Genomic DNA, 25,659 nt, shown 5'->3' on the forward strand with positions numbered 1-25,659 from the left:
TAAATTGGCTAAATTGCCATTGAAGAGAGGCAGGATGTGCCACCCCAAAATATGCCACGTTGACATAAGGATTATTTTGAGCTAAAGGCACTTTAAAAACAGAAAGTACAAGAAGAATGTTCTGACATCCCCTTTTCTTCCTGAAAGTGAAAGATAAAACTCCCACATAAAAAATGTCCTCCTAGGGGCTGGCTGGTTATCTCAGTTGGTTAGAGCATGGTGCTGATAACCCCAAGGTCCAGAGTTCCATCCCTGTACTGGCCGGCCACCCCCAACAACAACAACAACAACAATCTCCTCCTTACACCAGGAGGAAAGAGACATTCTTACCACCAAAGTGAGAGTTGAGGCCAACGGAATTCTTTACAAACAAACCTTGTTAAAATAACTCATCTTCCTTTAGCTTTAGTTACGTTTTCAAATATGCCTCTCTGTTCAATCTAGTGTAAAAGCATTTAGATCTTACTACTTCTCTGAGTCTTCATTTCTTTATGAGGGCTCCCATGTCACAGAAAACTTACATGGAATAAATCTGTATGCTTTTCTTCTGTTCATCTGTCTTATGTCAGTTTAATTCTCAGGTCCAGCTGCGGAAAATTTTGCTTTCCCTATGCTGTTCTAAGTAGTATCACTAATTTTCATCTCAGCCAGCAATGTCTGAGATTACGTCTTTTCCACACCCTCCCAACATTGATATTATTGATTTTTAAAGAATTGTGCTAATCAGACGGGTGGAAAAATGGCATCTCTTTATATTAATGTGTATTTGCCTAATTACAGGTGAGACAGGATCTTTTTTATATTTGCATTGGCCATTCAGGTTTCCTTCTTTTCTTTTCTCTATTTTCTCTGGGGTCATTTTTCTTTTCTTATTAAAAAAGATGTACCATGATACTAACTCATTGATATACGTGCTACAGATATCGTCTTATAGACTATCACTTGTCCAAACTTAATGTGAATTTTTGCCATATGGAAGTTTTAAATTATGATATAATGACCTGTGCCCTGGATCTGCCCTCTTCTCACCTTCTCAAGGACATTTTTTCTCTGTGGATAATTCTCTCACCCTTCCAGCATCAACCTCTCATTCTCTGCAGAATTATTGCAATAGTTGGGAGGTATACTCTAGTATGTCCCACTTTTTACAACTTCTCCTTGACCCTTCATCTTTTCCCACCTTTTGTTTTGCTTCATAGCAAAGTTTCTCAGAAGAGAGCTGTTTCATTCTCTCCACTTCCTCGCCACCCTCCGTTCATCAGCCGCTCCAGTCTGGCCTTCAGGACCACCCTTCCCCTGGAATTGTTCTGGGCAAGGTCACCAGTAACCTTCATGGTACTGGTTGTAGTCACATCTCTATTCTCACATTATTTAACCTTTGGCAGCATTCACCATGATGGACCACTTCTCCTTCTTGAAACATTTTTCTATTTTGGCTTCAGTAAACAAGTTAGTTTTCTTTCTAGTTTCCTCCCTGAGAGCCCACTGGCCCTTTCTAATCACTTTCCTCTCTACAGGCGTCTCCAATCCTTTCTCTTTAGTCCTGTCCAATTATCCAAGTCACCCTCTTAGACTTGGGTTGGCCTAGTCTCAGGCTCAGTGACATTCTCCTCTAAATGGCCAAGTCTCCTGGCCATGCTAGACCTTCTTGCCATAGAAGGCACCATGTTATAGTAGAAGCAGCAGTGGATTTGCAGGCAGACTTCCCCACCAGGATTCCTGCACCACCACTTACTAATTGAGTGGACTATAAATACTTTTTAAAGTGTAAATTGGAGCTAATAGTCTTCTCCTTACCTACTTCACAAGGCTTTCTGGAGGATTCACGGGATCATTTAAGTAAAAGGCCTTTGTTTAAAAAAAAAAGTCTACATACAAGTTTAAGGTTCCAGTAAAGATTTTCTGTAACTGTGCATATATGTTTGAAATTAATGAATTTATTGACACAAACTTTGCAATGGAAGTGTTATCCTAATAATATCCTAATAGAATAGTAAGAATCAGTTTCTATCTCATACACACAAAAAAAATTGCCACATGAATTTTCAGTAACATGGTTTAACTTCTGGTTTCACTCAGTGAAGTACAGATTGTTCCAGGGCAGTCCATATCATATGCCCTTCATTCTCTTCTTCCCCGGAAGTGAGAAAATGTTTCTATAGAAAACACAGACACCCTCTTCTCGAAGTGATACATTCCGAACAGCATGCAGCAGTGAACAGATGCAAAGAAAAGTTGTAAAGAGAAGCTAGACTTAGCTGTGGCCGACAGCAGAGCAACTGGTGCAGGAATACCTCACACAAAAACACAATGCACATGCCCTGGGAGGAAGAGCCCTTGAACTTGTAGGATCATTGCCAACCTTTGACATTTGGGGGCTCCTGCTGAGTAATGCCAGTGGGGACATATGAGTCACAGGTTTTGCTTTTATTTTATTTTATTGTAATTTAAAAATTTTTTCAGAACATGAAGTTCCCTAAAAGCCCTTTCTCAAGGAGTCACAAAATGATAGAGATTTAGGAAAACTGTAGTTTTGTGTATGATAAAGTCTTGTACAATGATGAGGAGAACACCCAGTTTAAGACACAAATCTATTCTGAATATAAAAGTAAGATTCCATTGCAGAGCAATTCACAACACATTCTATACCTTAGAGTCTACCTCAGTCTCCTATTTATTAAGTCATTGTTAGATTCAGGATATACACAGACTCCAAATCCCTTAACATCTGCAGAGTACTTGGACACGGTTGGCATTTAATGTTTAATGAGTAAATCTACAATCTACCAATGAAAAAAGAAAGAAGTAATGAATAAATGACACTACCTTCTTGTGTTTGAGGAATAACAGAGTTAGGAGATAAGGAGATTGAATATCTAACCTTTAACCTGCATGTCAGTTCTCTGGACTATGTTATATAAACAGACCATCAGGCTGCCTATTTCTGCTAAATATGGAGTTTATTGGTATAGTTTGGTACAACCTTAGTCCTCCCTTTTCTAATCCCAGGCATGTTAATATTCCTTTAAAAATCATGCTGCATTACTTTAGAGGAAAATACTTCTAGCTGAACATGCTTAAAGAAATGCTAGAAAATTATTCCTGTCAAAACATCAATTTTTGTGTCAGCTACTTGATTTCTAATGCAGTGCACATCAGTCGAATGTCAACACTGGCTTTCGAAAGTGATTCCTTTGCAGATACCAAAATGGCAGACTCCTGGGGCTGTGCAGAGAGAGACAAAAGGGAAGCTGTGTGTGCTGCCACATGTTCCCGGATTATCTCCCTCTGTGAGCAGTGTCCAGTTTTTGATTAGCAATTGCAAACTACGCTAACACAGAGAGAAAACACTCAAGAAGACTAGCAAAGGGAACCAGAAAGCTGTGAAAAAATGCAATGTCTGGCTGAGCCCTGAAAGGCATCCCAGATTAGATGCACTGGCCACAAGGATCATGACATTATGGTTTGGAGGCTGACATTGACACCAGCCTTATGAGGGCTTTCCAGGCGGATGAGGAATGGGTATGACTGCATCACAGAGACCTCCCAAAGACACACTGTGGGCATTGGTGGAGTTAGTGTGTGTGAAACTGGATCTAATATGTCTCATACAGAGCTAAGGAAACAAGAATACCAGGGAGTGTTCCTGTTTCCTGATTTCTCCTATATCTGGGTTTAGAATTGGGTGAAGCCAGCTTTAAGTGAACATGGTCAGTTTTTTGAGGGTGGTATTTAAAAATAAAGAACATAGGAATAAGCTTGTCTGAAACACTGCACACGATCATGGCCAGGAGAGCTTAGCACTGCCGTGTGAATCTTTCACCCTGGAAATCCACTCCTTCTGCTTTTCTCTGTTTCTTAAACTAGCCTGTGGCTTTAGCTCACCACTTTTACCCCATACCCTATTACAGGAGTTGCAAAGAGGCAAACTGAACTGCACATTTGCATTTTACCCCATATGCGAGCACTGCGCCGATACACATGCTTGCTAAGTGGGAGGCTGAGAAGGTCCCAACAGCTCTGGGAGCTGTTTGCTGCTGGGTAAGATGGTCTCTCAAGGCACTCGGCAGTGTTCACATTCAGCAAAGGGCGCCCACTTCAAGATTCCAGTACCACGAAGGGCACCAATGAAGCCTTTCTATTTGAACACTCCACTAGTTGATGCAGTTCTTTGTGATTCTTCGACTTCTGTCCATCTGTCGGATGCTGTCTGTAACGTTAATGGTGACCTCTTTTGCAGACATTCGCTTAGCATCTCTTTTAGCCTGTTAAAAAATTTAAAACAGTAAATTGAGTTACTAGGAAATATCCAAAGGTCCTTGTGTTTACATTAATCTCTTGAGATTGTTACAAACACAGACACATGGACACACACAGGCAGGCAGGAAGAGTGACCCACAAGAACACATGAAGATATGCTCTGTTTCAGAGGTTTCGCTGTTGAAACTCTAATACTAATCTAGTAACTGCACCTGGCATAAGGCATGTTCAGTAAAACACTGTCGAACGAATGAATGAGTGAAGATCCATCAAGGGCAATGTCAAAGGTTTCATAGTTGGCTTTAGTGGAGTGGTTAAGAGTTTGAGCTTTGGAGTCAGACAGACTTTAGTTCAAATACTGGCTGCATAATTTCATTATGGGCAAGTTTTTTCTAACCCTTCTAACTATTAGTTTCTTTGTCTGTAAAATGGGGAATAATAATATTATCTACCTCATAAAGTTATTGTAACGATTAAATAAGGTCATGCATGTAAGATACTTAGCACAATGCCTGCCACTAAATTAAAAAAAAACAAAAACAAAAACAAAAAAACCTTAGAAAGTAGGATAGACTATCCACTTCTAAGCGAAGATAAACCAATGATAAAAGCCAAGAATTAATACTAAAGATTGAAGCATTATCTAAACTATAGGTTCTTCAGCTACTTGTGTCCACTCCCCCATTCACCACTATCCCTAAAGAGAAAGCAACTTGACCTAGTGAGAGGCAATTTTGTGCCCATTCCACTCAGTGATCTTATTCTTGGTGTGAGCATGAAATGAGCCTTGTGAGTTGTCTCCCCTAGGGAGACGGGTATGTGTCACCCAATCCCCATTCCTGGAAGGATCTGCTGCCCACATGCAGGGAGCATAGTCAGCAAATTTCCTCCTGCTGTCCCTTAGGGGTGACCTTAGCTGCAGAGCGCCACCTCACTCAAGTTCGTGTCATTCCTGAAGTGGCGCAATGCAAGGGTAAATGCAGGAGTATAACGGCCTGGCCATTTGAGCCTAAATCAGGTCAACTCTGACAAGCCTTTAGTTCCTGAGCTCCCCATGGGGTGGGGTTGGCTGGGGCTCTTGCCAGCCTGCATTGTGGCTCAGCTTCTGCCTCGGCCCACTCCGGCTTCCTTCTCTTCCCTCCACAGGTGTTGACTCCACAGGCACTTCCTAATGAGCATACTGTATATGACATCTCACAGTCTGCTTCCTGGGAAGACAGTCAGTCTCTGCTCCTGGCGTGAGAACCTCCCCATGCTGGGAGAGTCCAGTGTTGATAGATGCGTATTTTTCATACAACATGGCTTCATCCTCTGAACACAAGCCAACTACTCATCTAGAGTGCAGCCAAAGAAATGATGGATTGTTGCACCACTGGAGAAAAAGAAATTGCTCTGTTGTATGTATGAACAAGTGACATGTAGGTTTCTACCATGGCACATAAATCCTGTGTACTTGCAGCAGCTGCTGGTCATGCCCCCTCCACATTCCCTTCACTCAGCAGGACATCCGTCCCCCCGCTGCTGGAGGTGCTGGCTGCTAACCACTCACGGCAGCACCCTTCTTTTGAAAATTGCCCTCATCTGATTGGAGCCGCCTCCCCCAGAAATGCCAAAGAGGTTACACCCTAATTCCTGGAGAGGGCCTATAGCCAATGCCTGATTGTTGGGGACACGAAAGGCTGACCCTTTTACCACATGGGGGTACAAATCTACAGTGCCATTCACACTCCAGAGCTCTCTCTGGGATCAGGCTGAGGCTAGACTACAGCTGTTCAGCTGAGGTCGCACATTTGTTGACCTTGACCCTCTGCCTCCCCCACTACCGTACAGGTTTCACCTGAGAGCACTTGCTCAGTTACTTGCACAAGAATCCTCAGCTCAGGCTCTGCTTCTAGGGAACCTGATAATACTTCATGGGTAATTCGAGGAATGTTCAAGGACAATTTCAAATCTATGTAATTTTAGCCTTATCCATTGATTCCGTAAGATAGGATTTCACTGTTTTCCTCTTTAAGTTCCCAGTGCCTAGCACATATTGTCAGCAGGGCTAGCAGAGACTTTTATGGGTTTATTTTTCCCCAAAAGCTGAGAACTCATAAAGTCTCACAACCTTCAAAGTAGACATCTCCAGTTATCTATCTGAAACTCCTCCTGTAAAACCCTTTATAGCATTCTTCTTAAGAGTAGTTCCCTTCATCTTTCCACTTCATATTGGACTACCTCCTGCCTGCTAATCTCATACACACACACACATACACACGCACGCACGCATGCACACACGCACACACACACACACGCACACAGCATCGTGAAGGAAAAGAAGGCAACGATTCTGTTTCCTAAAGAAAAACATACGTATGGTGATTATGATGAGGCCAGTTCCATCTGACTTCTTTTCCAGGTGTTCTTACATAAAAGCTTTGAGGACCCGGATGCGGAGGAGACACACAGAGGCCTTATTTGAAACAAGCTAATTGACAGCAGTTCTATTGGTGGGAAGTTACCAAAAGAGCTTTCTATTATGAAAATGTGAACTTCCCAAACTGCAGATATGCTTTTCTTTAGAAAAGATTGTTGGCAAAAGGTTTGTAAAGATCACACACAGAAAATGCCCTGCTCTCTATTTCATCTGCATTTCTAAGTTTAAAATCTAAGCAAAGGGCTGGCCCCGTGGCTCACTCAGGAGAGTGTGGCGCTGGTAGCGCCGAGGCCGCAGGTTTGGATCCTATATAGGGAGGGCTGTTGCGCTCACTGGCTGAGCGTGGTACAGATGACACCGTGCCGAGGGTCGCGATCTCTTTACCGGTCAAAAAATTAAAAAATAAATTAAAATAAAATAAAATCTAAGCAAAAATTCAGTATCTGGATGATTCTTGAATTTCTGAGCCTAAGTAAAGAGTGAAAGGCTACAAAATAGTCATTCCAATTACTTTCTCAGAATATATATGGTTGTAATCCCAATTACAATCGGGCAATTTCTTAAATCTGCATATCAGGAGCCCGTACAGTGGATATGTTCAGAGCATGAGCTTTGGGGCCAGACAGACCTGGATTTAAGGCAAGGCTTTGCCACCGGTGAGCTGTAACAAGTTCTAACCTCTGTGGCTCAGTTCTCTCGCATGAAAAATGGGGAAATAATGCATTCTTTTTAGGTTTGTTGAAAGAATTAATGGTGTCACTTAGCACTGATTAGGTGACCAACTTTTCCCAGTTTGCCCAGAACTGACCCATTTTAAAATTAAAAGTCCTATGTCCTAGAAACCCCCTCAGGCCCAAGCAAACCAGGATGGTTATCACACCAAATATAGCTATTAATACTAATTTTATTTTCAGAAAGATGATCTCACTCAAACACACCAAATTGAAATAGAAAACCTTGTTTGACTGAAATTATGACTACTGCTACTGCTACTTCTAAATAGCAACAACAATAACTCTAAAAGATATGCTTTTGGATAAAGAACAAACTAGAATTCTGTACTCTAGTAATGGGTACAGTAGGCTCCAATCCATAAACAACCCCACTTTCAAATAATTACACTGTATTAAATTCAGCAAATTAAACAATTAGAAGAACAATGCATTTTCTGGGAAAATTTATAAGAGCAAAGCTTTCGAGTCTGAAACGTTAACCACCCATTTTACAGTTGTGAGAACGTTCAGGAGGTTGGTAGTCACTGCAATGTAGTCACAACTTGGAAACTCAGATTCTGAGCGCAAACGAAAGGGAGAAGGGAGACGAGAAAGAGAACTACAATGCCAGATATTTTCTCTAGATGTTCCCAAAAGTAGTTGCTTCGCCCTCCTATGAAAAAAAAGCCATATAGATACAAGGAACCATTACACCAATGTGTCCCTCAATGCCTATGACACTTCATACAACATAGATATTTTCCCCTCTGATGGGATTTTCAACCAGCCAAATCTTTTAATTTAACATGACCCCTCCCCCCCTTTTAATCACAGGAAAAGAAAATGTGATCCAATTGTAATCACTGTCTTTCATAAAACATCTTGCGGTACCCAGTTAGATGATGAGAGAAGTCTATTTGGCACCTTTTCCTTATGCAGCTGTCTGCTAATTCAATCCTTCCTGAGCTTCTAATATTCGTGTTTTGTGAGTTTTATCACCACTGACTCTTGTTAATGGGCCATCTCTTATTTCTCACCTTATTTTACAGCTTTTCTATTCTTCCCTTTGCGTCATTTTAATTTCTGCAGGTTTAGTGCCCTGTGAATCATAAATTTCAGTCCTCTTGATACTGCCTCTTTAATTAAAAGTAGTTTATTGGCTGCCATTTCTCGAGGGTAACCAAATCGACTGTGATAACTTCTTGGCCGTCTCCAACCCCGGTGGACTTGTTTCTCTTGCGGTTCCGAAGTCAGTGGTCCAGCTCATTCCCTGGGGGTTGGGGACAGCCTGGCTGCTCCATGAAGACCTGGACTGAAGACTGCAGCTAAATTTGCTCAGCCTTTTCTCACTTTCCCCCCAAGTGGAAATGGAGATGTTCTCAGCTTTGCTTGAACTCCACAAATATATCTGCACCTAACATCAACTGTATGAACCTTTTCACAGTTCTTTGCAGACATCAAAGAAAAGCAAGAGTTACTGAGATTATGACTTATCAGACATCAAATTTTCTGTATAACTAAACATTTTTTAATTATAAAAGTGATACATAATTATGGTAAAAAAAAAAAATTCAAAGAGTAGAGAAGAGCACGGTGGAAAGTAACACTTGCTTCCACACTCCAGCTCGTAGTGCCTTCCCCAGAGCTGACCATGGCAGGAATTTCTAAGCATATACGGGCAGAGGGCCCTCCTATTCTCTCCCCATCTTTGTTACTTTTTCCTGGCCTTCAACCACAGTTTGAATTGCACATTTATTTGTTTACTTGCTTATTTTCTATTTTCTCATCAGATTATAAACTTCAAGAAGGTAGGGACCCAGTCTATTTTGTTCACTAAAGTATCCCCAGAATCTAACTCAGTGTCTGTCACATAACAGATACCAAACAAATAATTTGATGAACACAGTGTGAAGATAAATCTTCAGGAAAAAAGGGAGACAAAAATCCCCGGGAACAGAACCTGTTTGCTCTGCCTAAATGCCTAGAACTTTCCTACAGGATTTCAATTACATTCATAATTGATTGTTCCTTGCGCCATCCCTAAGAGAAAGGTGGGAACGTTACTGTGTTCACTTTCCCAATGAGGTGGCTGAAGTCACTTAGGCTAACGCAATCTGCCCAAGGCCAACGTCCTTAGAGGTAGTGAGTCACACTAAAGGTGGCGGCCCCAGATCCAGCCTCCCGCAACTCTGCTGAAGCTCATTCTAAATACTCCATCATTACATTTCAGATAATGGGGAGGAAGAACATGGGGTCTGGAGGCAGACGGATCTGTTTTTGAATTCCAGTACAGCCAAATCACTACTCCCTGTGCCATGCTGGCCAAATGCCTGGCTTCTCAGTTTCTATTTTCCCAGGTGGGGAATGATGCTGCTTACCTTTTAGAGTTGTGAGGTTTAAAGACGATGTCATCTATAGTGTGTCTGGCACACAGTAGGCACTCTGACAGTGTCAGTTTCCTCCTTTCTTCCTTCCCAAAAGATTAAGGCAAGAGCTTTTGTCAGCTGCAACTCAAGATGTTTGACTTCTTTTCAATCAGGTCCCATTAAAGAAAGACAGTAATAAACATCCAGTTGTTCCCAAATGGCATTAATGTGAGGTCAGTCAGGGAACAACTGATCTTAGCAACTCCACCAAGGGCCAGCTGCTAGCCTCGGAATGCTGGGATCAGACCACGCTTCAGGCAAAACTCTCAAGAATTCCCCAGGCCTGGAGCAAATCCTATGCTGACCACAGCCCTATACCCAGTTATCAATTAGGTTAACTCAGCCTAGGGGTTTTTTATCAAGTGCCAAGAAAAAGCTGCTGCTTTTGCACTAGAACCTCAGAGAGAGAGAAGATCAAACACTGGGAAGGCAGCAGAACCTGCTTTAGAAAAGCAACTGGACTCCCACAGAACAGTCATCATAGACGGTGGTATGGAGTGGGGACGGGTGGGGTTGAAGCCATGGGAAACCTTTTCTAGCCTTAGTGAATTACTAGGCTGTCTCATTCAACCAGTATGTAGTTACTGAGTACCTATTAGGTGCATAACCCCTAAGTGGGCTCAGGGGTCACGGGAAGAATATAAAGAAGAATAAGGAGGTCTCCACCCTGAGAGCCTTCTAGCTTGAACTAGCTTTACTGCCAACCCTTAGGGGAATAGTAGGTCTTGCAAATCTACCACAGGTAGCAGCCAATACATAGGTGCACATGCCTATACTGCTAAATTCCTTCCTTTTTCCCCAGGCTTGAGCAGCGAGTGCATTAAAGTGCCCTCCTAACAGCTTTTGCTCTCTTTGGTTTTCCCCTATGGTTTCTTTTGTTCTCTCCCTCTCTTTAATCTCTTGCTTTTGTTTTTCTAGTAGAGACTCATATTTACTTTCCAAACTCTTCCCTGATATGTTTCATGTTACTGTTGTCCAGAACTTCTGGGCTCGTCCTGTCCTCCTTTCTTGATTGATCTCCCACCTCTGTGGGGCTTTACCCATCTTTCCTAGACTGGGCAAGCCTTGCCAGGGCTTGTTGTCCAGACACTGGGGGGAGGGGACAGGGGCAGGAGGTGGAAGCTACTTAGCTGAGAATCAGACCAGGCACCAGCCCAATTCCTTTAGCACAGTCTGGTGACTTTGCCAAGAATAATAAAGCAACGTGAAAATATGCAGCTTCTGAAGACATGAAGGCGCATTGGGAGGCCAGCTACATACTCAGAGCTCTGTCTGCTTAGAGTTGTATCCTCATATACATTTCTAGTGTAGCTGAATACTTCAAGAGTTATTGGGGGAGGAGGGGCAGAAATAACAACAGTCCTAAGCCCAAGGAAATAGCACATTCAAGTTAGAGGGTAAATGTCTGGAGGCAGCCCAGAGTTCCTGAATAACCGATTAGCTGGAGAAGACAAGGAACCACAGAGCTTCCTCTCATGCTGCTTGTTGAGCTCAGACAGGGAGCTGGGTGAGGGAGACCGAGCCAATGATTTATCAGATGCTGTGCAGTCAATACGGTCCCACATGATTGAGGAAATCAAGGTGCAACAGAGAGAGAAAGCGCTCCCACCAAGACAGTCAGTTCCAATTTGCAAAAGATCATCTTTGCCACATTCTTTTTGCCAGTTAGCACCTATTAACACTAGGCATAAGGCAGGGGCCAGAGGGAATTCGAAAAATAAAGACATGATTTGTTTGGTGGGACATGAAGTGGGGAAGGGTCCATAATATGAAATGCTGCTGTGCCCTGTCATTAGCAGCATGAGTTGCCCCCGTCACCCTTCAGAAAACAATTTGAACTCTGGGGTGGCGTCTGTGTTCAATAGAGTAGTTTCTACCCCCTGCTAGCAACCTTCTATTTCCTTTATAGCACCATTCGATATATAAATCCTTTGTTTATTTACTCTGTATTATCTGACTCCCTGCCCTCGCCCGCATTAAAACTGGCAGCTGCTCCAGAACACAAGCCATGTCGGCCTTGTCCAGACCTGGATCCTTGGCCCTAGAACAGCGCCTAGCACCCTGACACCACTCAATGAACACCTGATGAGTGAATCTTAAGAGGGGCTACAGGAACTGACATGGACATTTTCCAAGCCTAGCAAGCATTGCCTCTAATGCACAAACTTGTTTTGTAGATCTGAATGGGAAAAGTGCAGTAGGCATGTGGACAAGGGTGCACGCTTCACAAAAGGGGTTTTCCTGAGCCAGAGGAGGGAAGCTCTCAAAAATACTGGAGAACCATCAGCCAGGTGCCCTGATGCTGCACTAGGGGAACGTGGTGAAATGCTAATAGGTCATCCTGGGATGCAAAGGAAGGAAGACTGGAAGAGGCAATTGCACACTGACTGAGCCAGATGCTGATGATGCATGACGCTTTGGCCCAGTCATAAGGAGCATAATGGACAAGCCAGGAAGAGCCAGAATATCAAGGCCCAGGAGGGAACAGGAAAACTACATTTCTTTGGGCTGGATTTGCAGCAGCATGGAGGAGCTTGGAGAAAATTATGTTAGTGAAATAAGCCAGACACAGAAAGAGAAATACCACATGTCCTCACTCATAAGTGGGAGCTAAGAAAGACAGAGAGATAGAAAGAAAGGCCACAATAAATGCTGAACTTTCAAAAGGAGAGAACAGACCTATGGTTACCAGAGGTGGGAAAGGGGGAGAAGGAGAAGGATTAGGGAGTAATTGGGCAAAGAACACAAAGAATAATTACAGTTTGTAATGATGAACATGTTAATAATATTGATTTGATCATCACCTACTGTATACAACTACTGATCATCAACTCTGTACCCATAAATATGTATAATCAAAAATAAATAAATTAATTAAAAAAACAAAACAAAACATTTCTTTGGGCTGATTCTAGGCAGCTGAGAGCCTGCCAGAGTGTTGGTATGAGACAGCTCTGCTGACAGGAGCTTCAATCAGAGGTGAACTGACATCTTAGGAAGAAAACCTTTGCTTTGGCCTTTGAGGGACTCAGGGTATCTGGTGGCTGGTGAGGTCTTAGGAAGACCACTGATGAACTTCAGCAACTGTCTGAACTTAAAACTGAAGTTATCTGCTCCCTGGCCTTATTTTGGAAATAGTTACAACACAGCCACTGTTCACTGTATTGTGAAAACAAAAGCTGCATGGACTGCTTATCCATATGTGTCATGTGCCCTGTGGTGCTGGGCCGGTCAGGGGTGTGTGTGTGTGTGTGTGTGTGTGTGTGTGTGTGTGTGTGTGTGTGTGGTGGTCACTTTCCAGGGACACACTTTCACTGCTGTGGAGCCCCGTAGGAGCGCTATGCCTGGCCCTATTTCAACTGCCACACGAGCGCTCAGAATGTACACGTGTGGTGTGGCAGAGTGCTCAGTTCTCATGTGTAAACTGGAGACAACGATATCAACATTTTAGAATTATTGGGAAGAGTAAGTGAGATAATATAACAAAGTGCTTAGCGCCCTGTGCTGTACCTAGAATACACATAAATAAATAGCTATCACAGGCCTGAGGAAGATAGACTAAGCACAACTTACTGATTTTAAATTCTTATGTTCCGTAACATAGCTGGAACTCATCCACTGCTGGTTAGAATGTGAAGCGGCATAGCCACTTTGGAAAAGTATTTGTCAGTATCTATTAAAGTCACATATATACCTATCCTATCACCCAGCAATTCCACTCCTAAGTATATACCCAAAGGAAGTGAATGTCCACTAAGGGGCATGCACAAGAATGTTAATAGCTGTATTGTTCACAGTAGCTCCAAACTGGAAACAGCACAAATGTCCATCAAGTAGAATGACTAGTTGTGGTGTATTCATATAATGAAATATACATACAATGAAAATGAGGAAATCATTGCGACAGCATGGATGACTTTCACAAGGACAATGTTGAGCAACAGAAGCCAGACACAAAAGAGCATACACTGGATGATTCTATTCATAAAAATCCCCAAAATAAACCAAAATGATTTATAATGCTAGAAGTCAGAAGAGTGATTTCATCGTGGGGGACTGATGGTGGCTGGGAAGGGGCACAAGGGGGATTTCTGGGGTAGTGACAATGTTCTATATTTTCATCCGGATGATGGCTACATGGATGTGTAACCTTAAAAAAATTCACAGAAACTATGACTTTGCATTTTTTTGTATGTATGTTATATGGGGCAGACTGCATTATGGCTCCTAATTCTCTGCTCCCTCTCCACTCAGACAGAGAATACCTCCCTGCCCTGTTAATGTTGGGCTTGTCCATTTGCATTGTTTTGGCCAGTAGAATGTTCGTGGGTATAATGTGAGCAGAGACAGGAAATGTGTTCAAGTAGCCTGGCTTTGTCCTTTTGGGTTTCTGCCATAGTCCTGAGAAGAATATACCTCAGAGAGCTGCTGCTTTCTTGGTCTGATTCTCAGAATAACACAAATGGGACAGACTGAGCCGGACCTGGAGCCTGGAGCAAGAGTCAGGCTAAGTCCCATTTAAGTTGCAACTGAACATGAGGTGGGGAAAAAGGTGGTTGTTTTAAGCCACTGAATGTTGATGTGCCAATTTGTAATGCAGCATAACTGAGGCAATAGCTGACTAATACATTATTGTCTAAAAAAAGTACTTTAAGATCTCATGCTCCATCTTTTTAAATTTAAAGTTGCTGACACACATCTTCAGCAATTATGTAGCATTTTTCATGTAACACAATCAAATGGACCTCAGTTTCCTTGTCCATTAAATGGGGATGACACTTACTTCACAGTGCTCTTGAGAGGATTAAGTGAGCCAGTAGACCTAAAAGCACTTTGCAAAGTGCAAAACACACTTTTAAAGTGACAGATACCAGGGGCAGGAAATGAGGTCACAAAACAAGGGCATGGATCATGCCATCCACCAGAGAAAGATGCCTTCTCCCTACCATGGCCCATCCTGGCTCCATGGGAGGGGGGCACAAGTATGGGAAGGAGGTCAGGGTACAAATGTCTGGGACTAGAAAGGTCACCAAGCTTCTGAGCATAGTCCTGTGGAGCCCAGACTGCCTTGGGAGAGGGCAATAATGATCAGGTCTCTAAAGGGCCAGCTCAGGCACAGGCAAAGTAGACAATAGAGGGCCACCACTAGCCTCAAGTCTGCCCCCTACCCATAACCTTCTACTGTGTCTGAAGGGCCACTATCAGTGTTTCCTTTAATCGGGTTATGGTGCCATGTGCCTAACTATCCCTTGTTAATCCTTACTGCTGTTCTTATGTACATCTCAGTTTACAAATAGCAGGCCCATCTGTTCACTCAGTTTGGTATTATTTCCATCATGTGCATAAGGGACCTGAGACTCTGAGAGATTAAGTGAATCCTGCACAGACCCTTAGTTAACGAGCATTAGAGATGATTTTGCAACAGGTTCTCTGACCAAAGCTTATGCAACTCCCTGGTGTGAGCAAGAATTCTATCATTAGACAACAAGCTGTACCCTCAGAAAACAGGTGGCATTGGCCTGAAGGGACAGGACCTGTAAGTTGTGACAGAGCAGAGAGGAGAAAATGGGTTGGGAGCATAGGGTAAGAAGCAGGCTTTGAAGGGGGCTGGGGCAGGGGAAAGGTGAGGAAGTGGGAGGGAGGAGCTGAGTAGGGGGAGGAAGAGACTGCAGACCCCCCGAGCCAAGCTGGGCCAACAGGAGCATTTGTTCTTGGCTGCCTGTCACCCACAGGAGGAGCCAGGGCTGCAGGAGGAGTGCTTCCCAACCGTAGCTCTTAGAGGAAAGGAAGCATCAGAGACGACACCAGCCAGGTCCAGGGACACCACAGCCCTGCCTCCTCTCTAACAGCAACAGTCTGGGGATAATACTGTCACAACATTTGGCTATGAGAGACACCGTGAGGAACCTTCGACTGCCTCTCTTTTGGAGGGTCTGAGGCAATATGCTAAGCTTGTTTCCTACTGCCTTGTTCTTCTCTCTCCTTCCTCTGCCTGCTGCCCACCCTGCCAACCCCTGAGACTGGAGACTGGCTCTTCTAACTAGCTCAGTCAAGAAGGTGAGAGTCGCCACAGAAAAGGACCCCTGGACAAAGCTGGATTTAAGCAAACACACACATCCTTTAGAATGCAAATATCAAGGATCCATTTCCGCTGATTCAACAAAAAACAGTGACCCTCAAGGCAGGGGTTGGGGTTGTGTTTGCAGCAATTTTTACATGGGTGGAGTGGTGAATTTCCATTGCTGATGTGCGCCTTCACTGTTCCTTCCCTGGACACAGCTTGACCTGGTGCTGCCCTGAAACAAGCTCTGCCCCCGTTCCCCAGTCCAAGTTGATTCTGTATGGCTGTGACCCTACCTCTGCAGTCCGAAGGCCATTCTGTTTCTGGGTCAGAGGGCCTGAGCTGAGGCTCTTGGGATTTGGGCACTGGGTCCCACAGCTCATCTTCTTCTCTGGGTTGGATATTCCACCTGGGGCTGTAGATTGGGCCACACCATTAGAGGATAGTCCATCTTCCAGCACACCTGAAGGAGATAAGCAGAGGATGGCAACAGAGGCTTGCACATGGCAGTTGTTGCAAACAATCCCAAGACTGTGGAGAAAAAGATAGTTAAAAAATAAATAAAAGTCACCGATGGAGCCGTGCCCCCCCCCGTGCCCACAACCAGGCCCACCGCTAGTGCCTTGGGGTCCCACCTGGGGGCCCTGGGCATCGAGCTGGGGACCAGACCCCACCCCCTGAAAATGAGGCACAGCACCAGCACCAAGGAGCATGCCAAAATCATCACCTCCATGTGGGTGGCCCACCACAGCCACCACAGTAAACATGGCTGCTGTGAAAGTGGCTAGATGTCACAACCACCACACAGATGGTCCACCAGCCACTGGAGTTCATTGACACAAGGAGAGTCACCAGCAGAGACCAAAGAAAAGAAGAGGATGTCTCTCTCCACAAAGCCCATTCCAGAATGACAGAAGAAGCATCTGCTCTATGATAATATTGGGGACCTGAACACACCTTTCAGCATTGGACAGATCATCTAGGCAACAAATCAATACAGTAACCATTACTCTTTCAGAAGGAGAGAAGAAATCTAGGATAATTAGAGCGGGGGTGGGGGAGGGAGAGGGGATAGAGAGAGATTGGACAAGGGGCATAAAGAGTAAGTACAGTCGGGGGTTTTTCAAGATGGCGGTGACTGCCGCGGTTGGCGCGGAGTAGCTGAGATGGAAAAGGCGGCCACTGGGCCTCAGGCAGCCGGGAAACTTGTGGACCTTCCTCTTGCCATCTCTTAAGGGAGGACCGCAGCTGCTGGCCGGTCATGGGGGGTGACCGCCACTTTGCCCCCGGCAGGAGAGGCTGCCTCATTTACAGGCAACAACTTTGAAGTGTGGAGCAGGAAAAGAACTGTTTCTTAGCTGCAAAAGCGAGTCTCGAAACAGGGAACACGGCTCCAGGGCTGCTGTGGATGCAGACAGGATCCCGGAGGCCGGGGCCGCGCTGAAGGTGGCCAGCTGCCCTATTCAGGATTCGAGGTTTCAGGCCGGCATTAAAGAAGATTCCTGGGAGCGCCCGAGCCGCGCCGCGACTGAACAGCCCGAGGCGGCAGCGGCCGAGAACAGGGAAGGCGGCAAACCAGAGGCAGAGAGTGAGCACCCGATTTGGCACAGCACTGTGAGTGACCCCTGGCCCAGCCCTGCTCGGGGGGCTGATGCCCACCCAGCTCCCGCCTGCATCACCAGGCCACTCACCACCCCGGGGCTGCCTCCATTTTTCGGAGGTGCTTGCAGCTCCGCCCGGCTAGGCCGTCACTGAGCCTTCCCACTTGCTTGGCCCGGCGCGGGGCTTTCCGGAGCCTGCGGGCCGGCCTCCCCTCCCACTCCCTCCGCAGTTCTCTGGCGGGTTGGTGGCGTGGGGCATCCCTGGCCAGTGTCGGGAGGGCAAGGAAGTACGGGCGGGCCGACTGTCACTCCACCACACCCTGGACTCCGGCCTCCGGTAAACTTCCTGTTACTGGGAGGCAGATACCATCTCTGCGGCCACCAGTTCGGAAAAAAGCCTAACCGATTTCTGGTTGGGAATAGTGTGAATAGTGGGAATAGGAGAGTTCCCAGGTCCACTTGAACCTGCTGGAGAGCTGGCTGCAGGTGATGCTAGATTCGGTCTATGCCAGGGGGATACAAAGGTGAACAAGCCCTGAGAAAGATCTACACAGTGCTACAAAGGCACCCAGAGTGACCGGTCGTCTGTGCCTACCAGAAACCTGGTAGACTTCCTGGGCGAGGCGGTGCCGAGCAGGGTCTTGAAGGCCCAGCTGATAGATGAGGGGTGCAGAAGACATGCCCCAGCCCAGCACAGTGCGCACAGACGGGGGAGACGTGCGGCCAGGGAGGCGGAGACTCGACAGAAACCACACACCGGGTGGGGTCGACACTGCACGATCCAACAGCCTGGTACAGAGCAAACGGAACGGGGAGAAGTCCTGCACAGGAAGTGAAAGCTCAACAGAGATCACACACCCTGTGGTACGTGACCAACCAGCCCAGCAGAGTCCAAGCTGACCAGAAAGGTGGCTCCCTGGAGAAGCCCAAGACACGAGGCAACCACACACACAAGGCACTAGAGGCCAACTGAGCAGTCACGGAGGGAGCCATACGAAATTGGCAACCACAGCAACATCCTAGTTAGTCACTAGTCTCAAACCGGTGGACTGTGAAATCCCCTGCCACAATGAATAAACACCAACAAAAAGATACCAAAAATACAAAAAATCAAGAAAGTACACCACCAAAAGTTAATAAATCTCAAACTCTAGATTCTATAGAACAAGAAGCCCTTGAAATAACTGACAAGGAATTTTGAGTGATAATTCTAAGGAAACTGAATGAGATACAAGAAAACTCAGCTAGACATCATGATGAAATGAGGAAAAGTATACAGGATCTGAAAGGGGAAATGTACAAGGAAATCAATGTCCTGAAAAAAAAAATGTAGCAGAACTTGCGGAACTGAAGAAGTTATTCAGTGAAATAAAAAACACAACGGAGAGTTTAACCAGCAGGCTTGTCGAAGTTGAAGAGAGAACCTCTGAACTTGAAGATGGGCTGTTTGAAATAACACAAGCAGACAAAAAGAAAGAAAAAAGAATCAAGGACATTGAAGAAAATCTGAGAGAGATATCAGACAACCTTAAGTGCTCAAATATCTGAGTCATGGGTATTCCAGAAGGGGAGGAAAATGGAGATTCCATTGAAAACATATTCAACAAAATAGTGGCAGAAAACTTCCCAGGTATAGGAAAAATCACAGATCTTCAGATCCAGGAAGCTCAACGATCTCCAAATGTATTCAACCCAAAAAGACCTTCTCCAAGACATGTCATAGTCAAATTGGCAAAACTCAGAGACAAAGAGAGAATCTTAAAAGCTGCAAGAGAGAAGCGTCAAATCACATATAAGGGAGCCCCAATCAGGCTAACATCAGACTTCTCATCACAAACCCTAAAAGCTAGAAAGGAATGGGATGATATTTTCAAAATACTAAAAGACAAAGATTGCCAGCCAAGAATACTTTACCCTGAAAGGCTATCCTTCCGAAATGAAGGGCAAATAGTATATTTCTCAGACAAACAAAAACTGCGGGAGTTCACGACCACACGACCACCCTTACAACAAATCCTCAAGGGAGTACTGGGTTTGGTTCCTGAAAAATAACTACCACTGCCATAAAAACCCAAGAAAAATCAATACCCACTAGTATAATAAAAATGGCATTCATGAAGAGAAAACAAGCAAACAAAAATGCTATCTACAACCTAAGGAACCAACAAACACACAAACCAAACAGTAAATCAGAAAGCAAGGAACAAAAGACACCTAAGACAACCAAACAATCAATAAAATGCTAGGAATAAATCAACACCTTTCAATAACAACTCTTAATGTAAAAGGCTTAAACTCCCCAATCAAAAGACACAGACTGGCTGAGTGGATCAAAAAGGAGCACCCAACTATATGCTGCCTTCAAGAGACCCACCTCACCCATAAAGATTCACACAGACTAAGAGTGAAAGGATGGAAAAAGATTTACCATGCAAACAGAAAAGAAAAACAAGCTGGAGTAGCTATTCTTATATCTGACAAAATAGACTTTAAACTAAAAACCATAAAAAGAGACAATGAGGGACACTACTTAATGATAAAAGGACTGATCCATCAAGAAGACATAACAATCATAAATATGTACGCACCCAATGTCGGAGCAGCCAGATTTATAAAACAAACTCTATTAGACCTAAAGAAGGAAATTGACACTAATACCATAATAGCAGGGGACCTGAACACCCCACTGTCAATATTAGACAGATCATCTAGGCAAAGAATCAGTAGAGAAACACAAGATCTAAACAATACTCTAGACCAATTGGAATTGGCAGATATCTACAGAACATTCCATCCAACAACCTCAGAATATTCATTCTTCTCATCAGCACATGGATCATTCTCCAGGATAGATCACATATTAGGTCACAAATCAAGTCTCAATAAATTCAAAAAAATTGGAATTATCCCATGTATCTTCTCAGACCACAATGGATTAAAACTAGAAATTAATAACAAACAAAACTCTGGAAACTATACAAACACATGGAAATTAAACAGCATTCTACTTAATGACATATGGGTCCAAGAAGAAATCAAGCAGGAAATCAAAAAATTTATTGAAACTAATGAAAACAATGATACATCATACCAAAACCTGTGAGATACTGCAAAAGCAGTATTGAGGGGGAAATTTATTGCATTAAACGCTCACTTCAGAAGAATGGAAAGATGGCAAGTGAACAACCTAACAGTTCACCTTAAAGAACTAGAAAAACAAGAACAATCCAAACCTAAAGTTAGCAGATGGAAAGAAATCATTAAGATCAGAGCAGAACTGAATGAAATTGAAAACCAAAAAACAATTCAAAAGATCAACAAATCAAAAAGTTGGTTTTTTGAAAAGATAAATAAAATTGACAAACCATTAGCATGGCTAACAAAAAAAAGAAGAGAGAAGACTCAAATAACAAAACTTAGAAATGAAAAAGGCGATATTACAACTGATTCATCTGAAATACAAGGAATCATTCGAGACTACTAAAAACAACTATACGCCAACAAATTTGAAAATCTGGAGGAAATGGACAAATTTCTGGACACACACAAGCTCCCAAAACTGAACCATGAAGACATAGAAAATTTGAACAGACCAATAACAATAAAGGAGATTGAAGCTGTTATCAGAAGGCTCCCAACAAAGAAAAGCCCAGGACCAGATGGATTCACAGCAGAATTTTACCAAACATTCAAAGAGGAATTGACACCGATTCTTTACAAACTATTCCAAAAGATTGAAATGGACGCAAATCTCCCAAACTCATTCTATGAAGCAAACATCATCCTGATACCAAAACCAGATAAAGATATAACCAAAAAAGAAAACTACAGGCCGATATCCTTGATGAATATAGATGCAAAAATCCTCACTAAAATACTAGCAAACAGAATACAGCAACACATACGTAAAATTATTCATCACGATCAAGTGGGATTCATCCCAGGGATGCAAGGTTGGTTCAACATACGGAAATCAATAAATGTGATACACCATATTAATAAACTCAAACACAAGGACCATATGATCATCTCTATAGATGCTGAAAAAGCATTTGATAAAGTTCAGCACTCATTCATGACAAAGACCCTCTATAAGTTAGGTATAGAGGGAAAGTATCTCAACATAATAAAGCCATATATGCCAAACCCACTGCCAATATCATCCTGAATGGGGAAAAGCTGAAAGCTTTTCCTTTAAGAACAGGAACTAGACAAGGATGCCCACTATCACCACTCCTATTCAACATAGTGTTGGAAGTACTAGCCAGAGCAATCAGAGCAGAGAAGGCAATAAAGGGCATCCAGATTGGAAAAGATGAAGTCAAACTGTCCCTGTTTGAAGATGACATGATCCTATATATCGAACAGCCTAAAACCTTTACAAAAAAACTCTTGGAATTGATAAATGATTTCAGCACAGTAGCAGGATACAAAATCAACACACAAAAATCAGTAGCATTTCTATTCTCCAATAGTGAACATGCAGAAGGAGAAATCAAGAAAGCCTGCCCATTTACAATAGCCACCAAAAAAATAAAATACTTAGGAATTGAGTTAACCAAGGAGGTGAAAAATCTCTATAATGAGAATTACAAACCACTGCTGAGAGAAATTAGAGAGGATACAAGAAGATGGAAAGATATCCCATGCTCTTGGATTGGAAGAATCAACATAGTGAAAATGTCCATACTACCCAAAGTGATATACAAATTTAATGCAATCCCCATCAAAATTCCAATGACATTTTTCTCAGAAATGGAAAAAACTATCCAGACATATATATGGAACAATAAAAGACCACGCATAGCCAAAGCAATGTTGAGCAAAAAAAATAAAGCTGGAGGCATAACACTACCTGACTTTAAGCTATACTACAAAGCTATAATAACCAAAACAGTATGGTACTGGCATAAAAACAGACACACTGACCAATGGAATACAATAGAGAATCCAGAAATCAACCCACACACTTACTTCCATCTGATCTTTGACAAAGGCACCAAGCCTATTCACTGGGGAAGGGACTGCCTCTTCAGCAAATGGTGCTGGGATAAGTGGATATCCATATGCAGGAGAATGAAACTAGATCCATACCTCTCACCGTATACTAAAATCAACTCAAAATGGATAAAGGATTTAAATATACACCCTGAAACAATAAAACTTCTTAAAGAAAACATCAGAGAGACACTTCAGGAAATAGGACTGGACACAGACTTCATGAATACGACCCCAAAAGCATGGGCAACCACAGGAAAAATAAACAAATGGGATTATATCAAACTAAAAAGCTTCTGCACAGCAAAAGAAACAATTAAAAGAGTTAAAAGACAACCAACAGAGTGGGAGAAAATATTTGCAAAATATACATCTGCCAAAGGATTAATATCCAGAATATATAAGGAACTCTAACAACTTTCCAAGAAGAAAACAAGCAACCCAATTAAAAAATGGGCAAAAGAGCTAAGTAGGCATTTCTCTAAGGAAGATATACAAATGGCCAAGAGACATATGAAAAAATGCTCAACATCACTCAGCATCCGGGAAATGCAAATCAAAACCACATTGAGATACCATCTAACCCCAGTTAGGATGGCTAAAATCCAAAAGACTCTGAACGATAAATGCTGGCGAGGTTGCGGAGAAAAAGGGACTCTCATACATTGTTGGTGGGACTGCAAAATGGTGCAGCCTCTATGGAAAATGGTATGGAGTTTCCTCAAACAATTGCAGATAGATCTACCATACGACCCAGCTATCCCACTGTTGGGAATATACCCAGAGGAATGGAAATCATCAAGTCGAAGGTATACCTGTTCCCCAATGTTCATCGCAGCACTCTTTACAATAGCCAAGAGTTGGAACCAGCCCAAATGCCCATCATCAGATGAGTGGATACGGAAAATGTGGTACACCTACACAATGGAATACAACTCAGCTATAAAAATGAATGAAATACTGCCATTTGCAACAACATGGATGGACCTTGAGAGAATTATATTAAGTGAAACAAGTCAGGCACAGAAAGAGAAATACCACATGTTCTCCCTTATTGGTGGGAGCTAAAAATTAATATATAAATTCACACACACTCACGCACACAAAACCGGGGTGGAAGAAGATATAACAACCACAATTACTTGAAGTTGATACGACAAGCAAACAGAAAGGACATTGTTGGAGGGGAGGGGGGAGGGAGAAGGGAGGGAGGTTTTGGTGATGGGGAGCAATAATCAGCCACAATGTATATTGAAAAAATAAAATTAAAAAAAAAAAAAGAGTAAGTACAATCTGTAGCAATATACATACTAGTAATATTGATTTTTTTTTTGCTCAAACACCCAGAGAATTCAGTTTTGGTTTATTTTGTAACAATCTTTTGTAAGCCTAACCTAAGTGTCAGTTTATTTTGAATACATTTGCATTTCATTGAACTTGTAAATCTAGGGGTAAAACTGCCCGAGGGAGAGGAAATTCTTGTGCTGAATTACAGGGTTATTCCCTTAATGAATGATAATGATTCATTATAAAATTGTTTGCTTTCAAGTTAGAGAAATGAACAGCACCTCCTTCCTCTTCTTGGAGAATCGCCAGTGTGACAAGTTCATTCGGGTGTGGTGCCCCCCACACCCCTGTGAGGCGTTGAGTGTTTGGCCCCCACCACGCCATTTGTCAGTCCTTTAGTGCCTGATTTTACTGGTCTTGGGTTCATGGTTTCTCCATGTGGATTTCTCCACAAGAGTGAGTGGGCGGTGTGGGGTACAAGCTCCTGCACATGTGAAATCGCCTTTCTCCTGCCTTTATTCATACAGCTCAGTGAGGACAAGCCCTTCACTCTGAATCCTTTCCCCTGAAAATACTGTAATGCTGCGCTGTTATCATCTGGCCTTTCTTGTGCAGTAGAGACATGGGATATCAGCTGGAATTTCATTATTTCACAGATCATGTTCTTTTTTTTTTTTTTTTTTTTTGTCGATATACATTGTGGCTGATTATTGCTCCCCGTCACCAAAACCTCCCTCCCTTCTCCCTCCCCCCTCCCCCCCAACAATGTCCTTTCTGTTTGCTTGTCCTATCAACTTCAAATAATTGTGGTTGTTATATCTTCCCCCCCTCCCCCGGTTTTGTGTGTGTGTGTGTGTGTGTGTGTGAATTTATATATTAATTTTTAGCTCCCACCAATCAGTGAGAACATGTGGTATTTCACTTTCTGTGCCTGACTTGTTTCACTTAATATAATTCTCTCAAGGTCCATCCATGTTGTTGCAAATGGCAGTATTTCATTCGTTTTTATAGCTGAGTAGTATTCCATTGTGTAGATGTACCACATTTTCCGTATCCACTCATCTGATGATGGGCATTTGGGCTGGTTCCAACTCTTGGCTATTGTAAAGAGTGCTGCGATGAACATTGGGGAACAGGTATACCTTCGACTTGATGATTTCCATTCCTCTGAGTATATTCCCAACAGTGGGATAGCTGGGTCGTATGGTAGATCTATTTGCAATTGTTTAAGGAACCTCCATACCATTTTCCATAGAGGCTGCACCATTTTGCAGTCCCACCAACAATGTATGAGAGTTCCTTTTTCTCCGCAGCCTCGCCAGCATTTATCGTTCATAGTCTTTTGGATTTTAGCCATCCTAACTGGGGTTAGATGGTATCTCAATGTGGTTTTGATTTGCATTTCCCGGATGCTGAGTGATGTTGAGCATTTTTTCATATGTCTCTTGGCCATTTGTATATCTTCCTTAGAGAAATGCCTACTTAGCTCTTTTGCCCATTTTTTAATTGGGTTGCTTGTTTTCTTCTTGTAAAGTTGTTTGAGTTCCTTATATATTCTGGATATTAATCCTTTGTCAGATGTATATTTTGCAAATATTTTCTCCCACTCTGTTGGTTGTCTTTTAACTCTTTTAATTGTTTCTTTTGCTGTGCAGAAGCTTTTTAGTTTGATATAATCCCATTTGTTTATTTTTCCTTTGGTTGCCCGTGCTTTTGGGGTCGTATTCATGAAGTCTGTGCCCAGTCCTATTTCCTGAAGTGTTTCTCCTATGTTTTAATTAAGAAGCTTTATTGTTTCAGGGCATATATTTAAATCCTTAATCCATTTTGAGTTGATTTTAGTATACGGTGAGAGGTATGGATCTAGTTTCATTCTCCTGCATATGGATATCCA

General features: G+C 43.0%; 1 protein-coding gene across 1 annotated transcript in view; it reads right to left on the minus strand.

Annotated features, from left to right (window-relative positions):
- Nucleotides 1-4,154: 4,154 nt before the first annotated feature.
- The window catches only part of BAALC (BAALC binder of MAP3K1 and KLF4), a 103,004-nt gene continuing 81,499 nt past the window's right edge, over nt 4,155-25,659 (minus strand). Inside the window, exons 2-3 of the mRNA XM_063079073.1 lie at nt 16,176-16,342; nt 4,155-4,265 (exon numbers count right to left, since the gene is read on the minus strand). Coding sequence (XP_062935143.1) covers nt 4,155-4,265; nt 16,176-16,342 — 278 coding nt within the window. The remainder of the gene's footprint in view (nt 4,266-16,175; nt 16,343-25,659) is intronic.

This window comes from Cynocephalus volans, chromosome 15 (genome assembly GCF_027409185.1).
Source record: "Cynocephalus volans isolate mCynVol1 chromosome 15, mCynVol1.pri, whole genome shotgun sequence".
Taxonomy (NCBI): domain Eukaryota; kingdom Metazoa; phylum Chordata; class Mammalia; order Dermoptera; family Cynocephalidae; genus Cynocephalus; species Cynocephalus volans.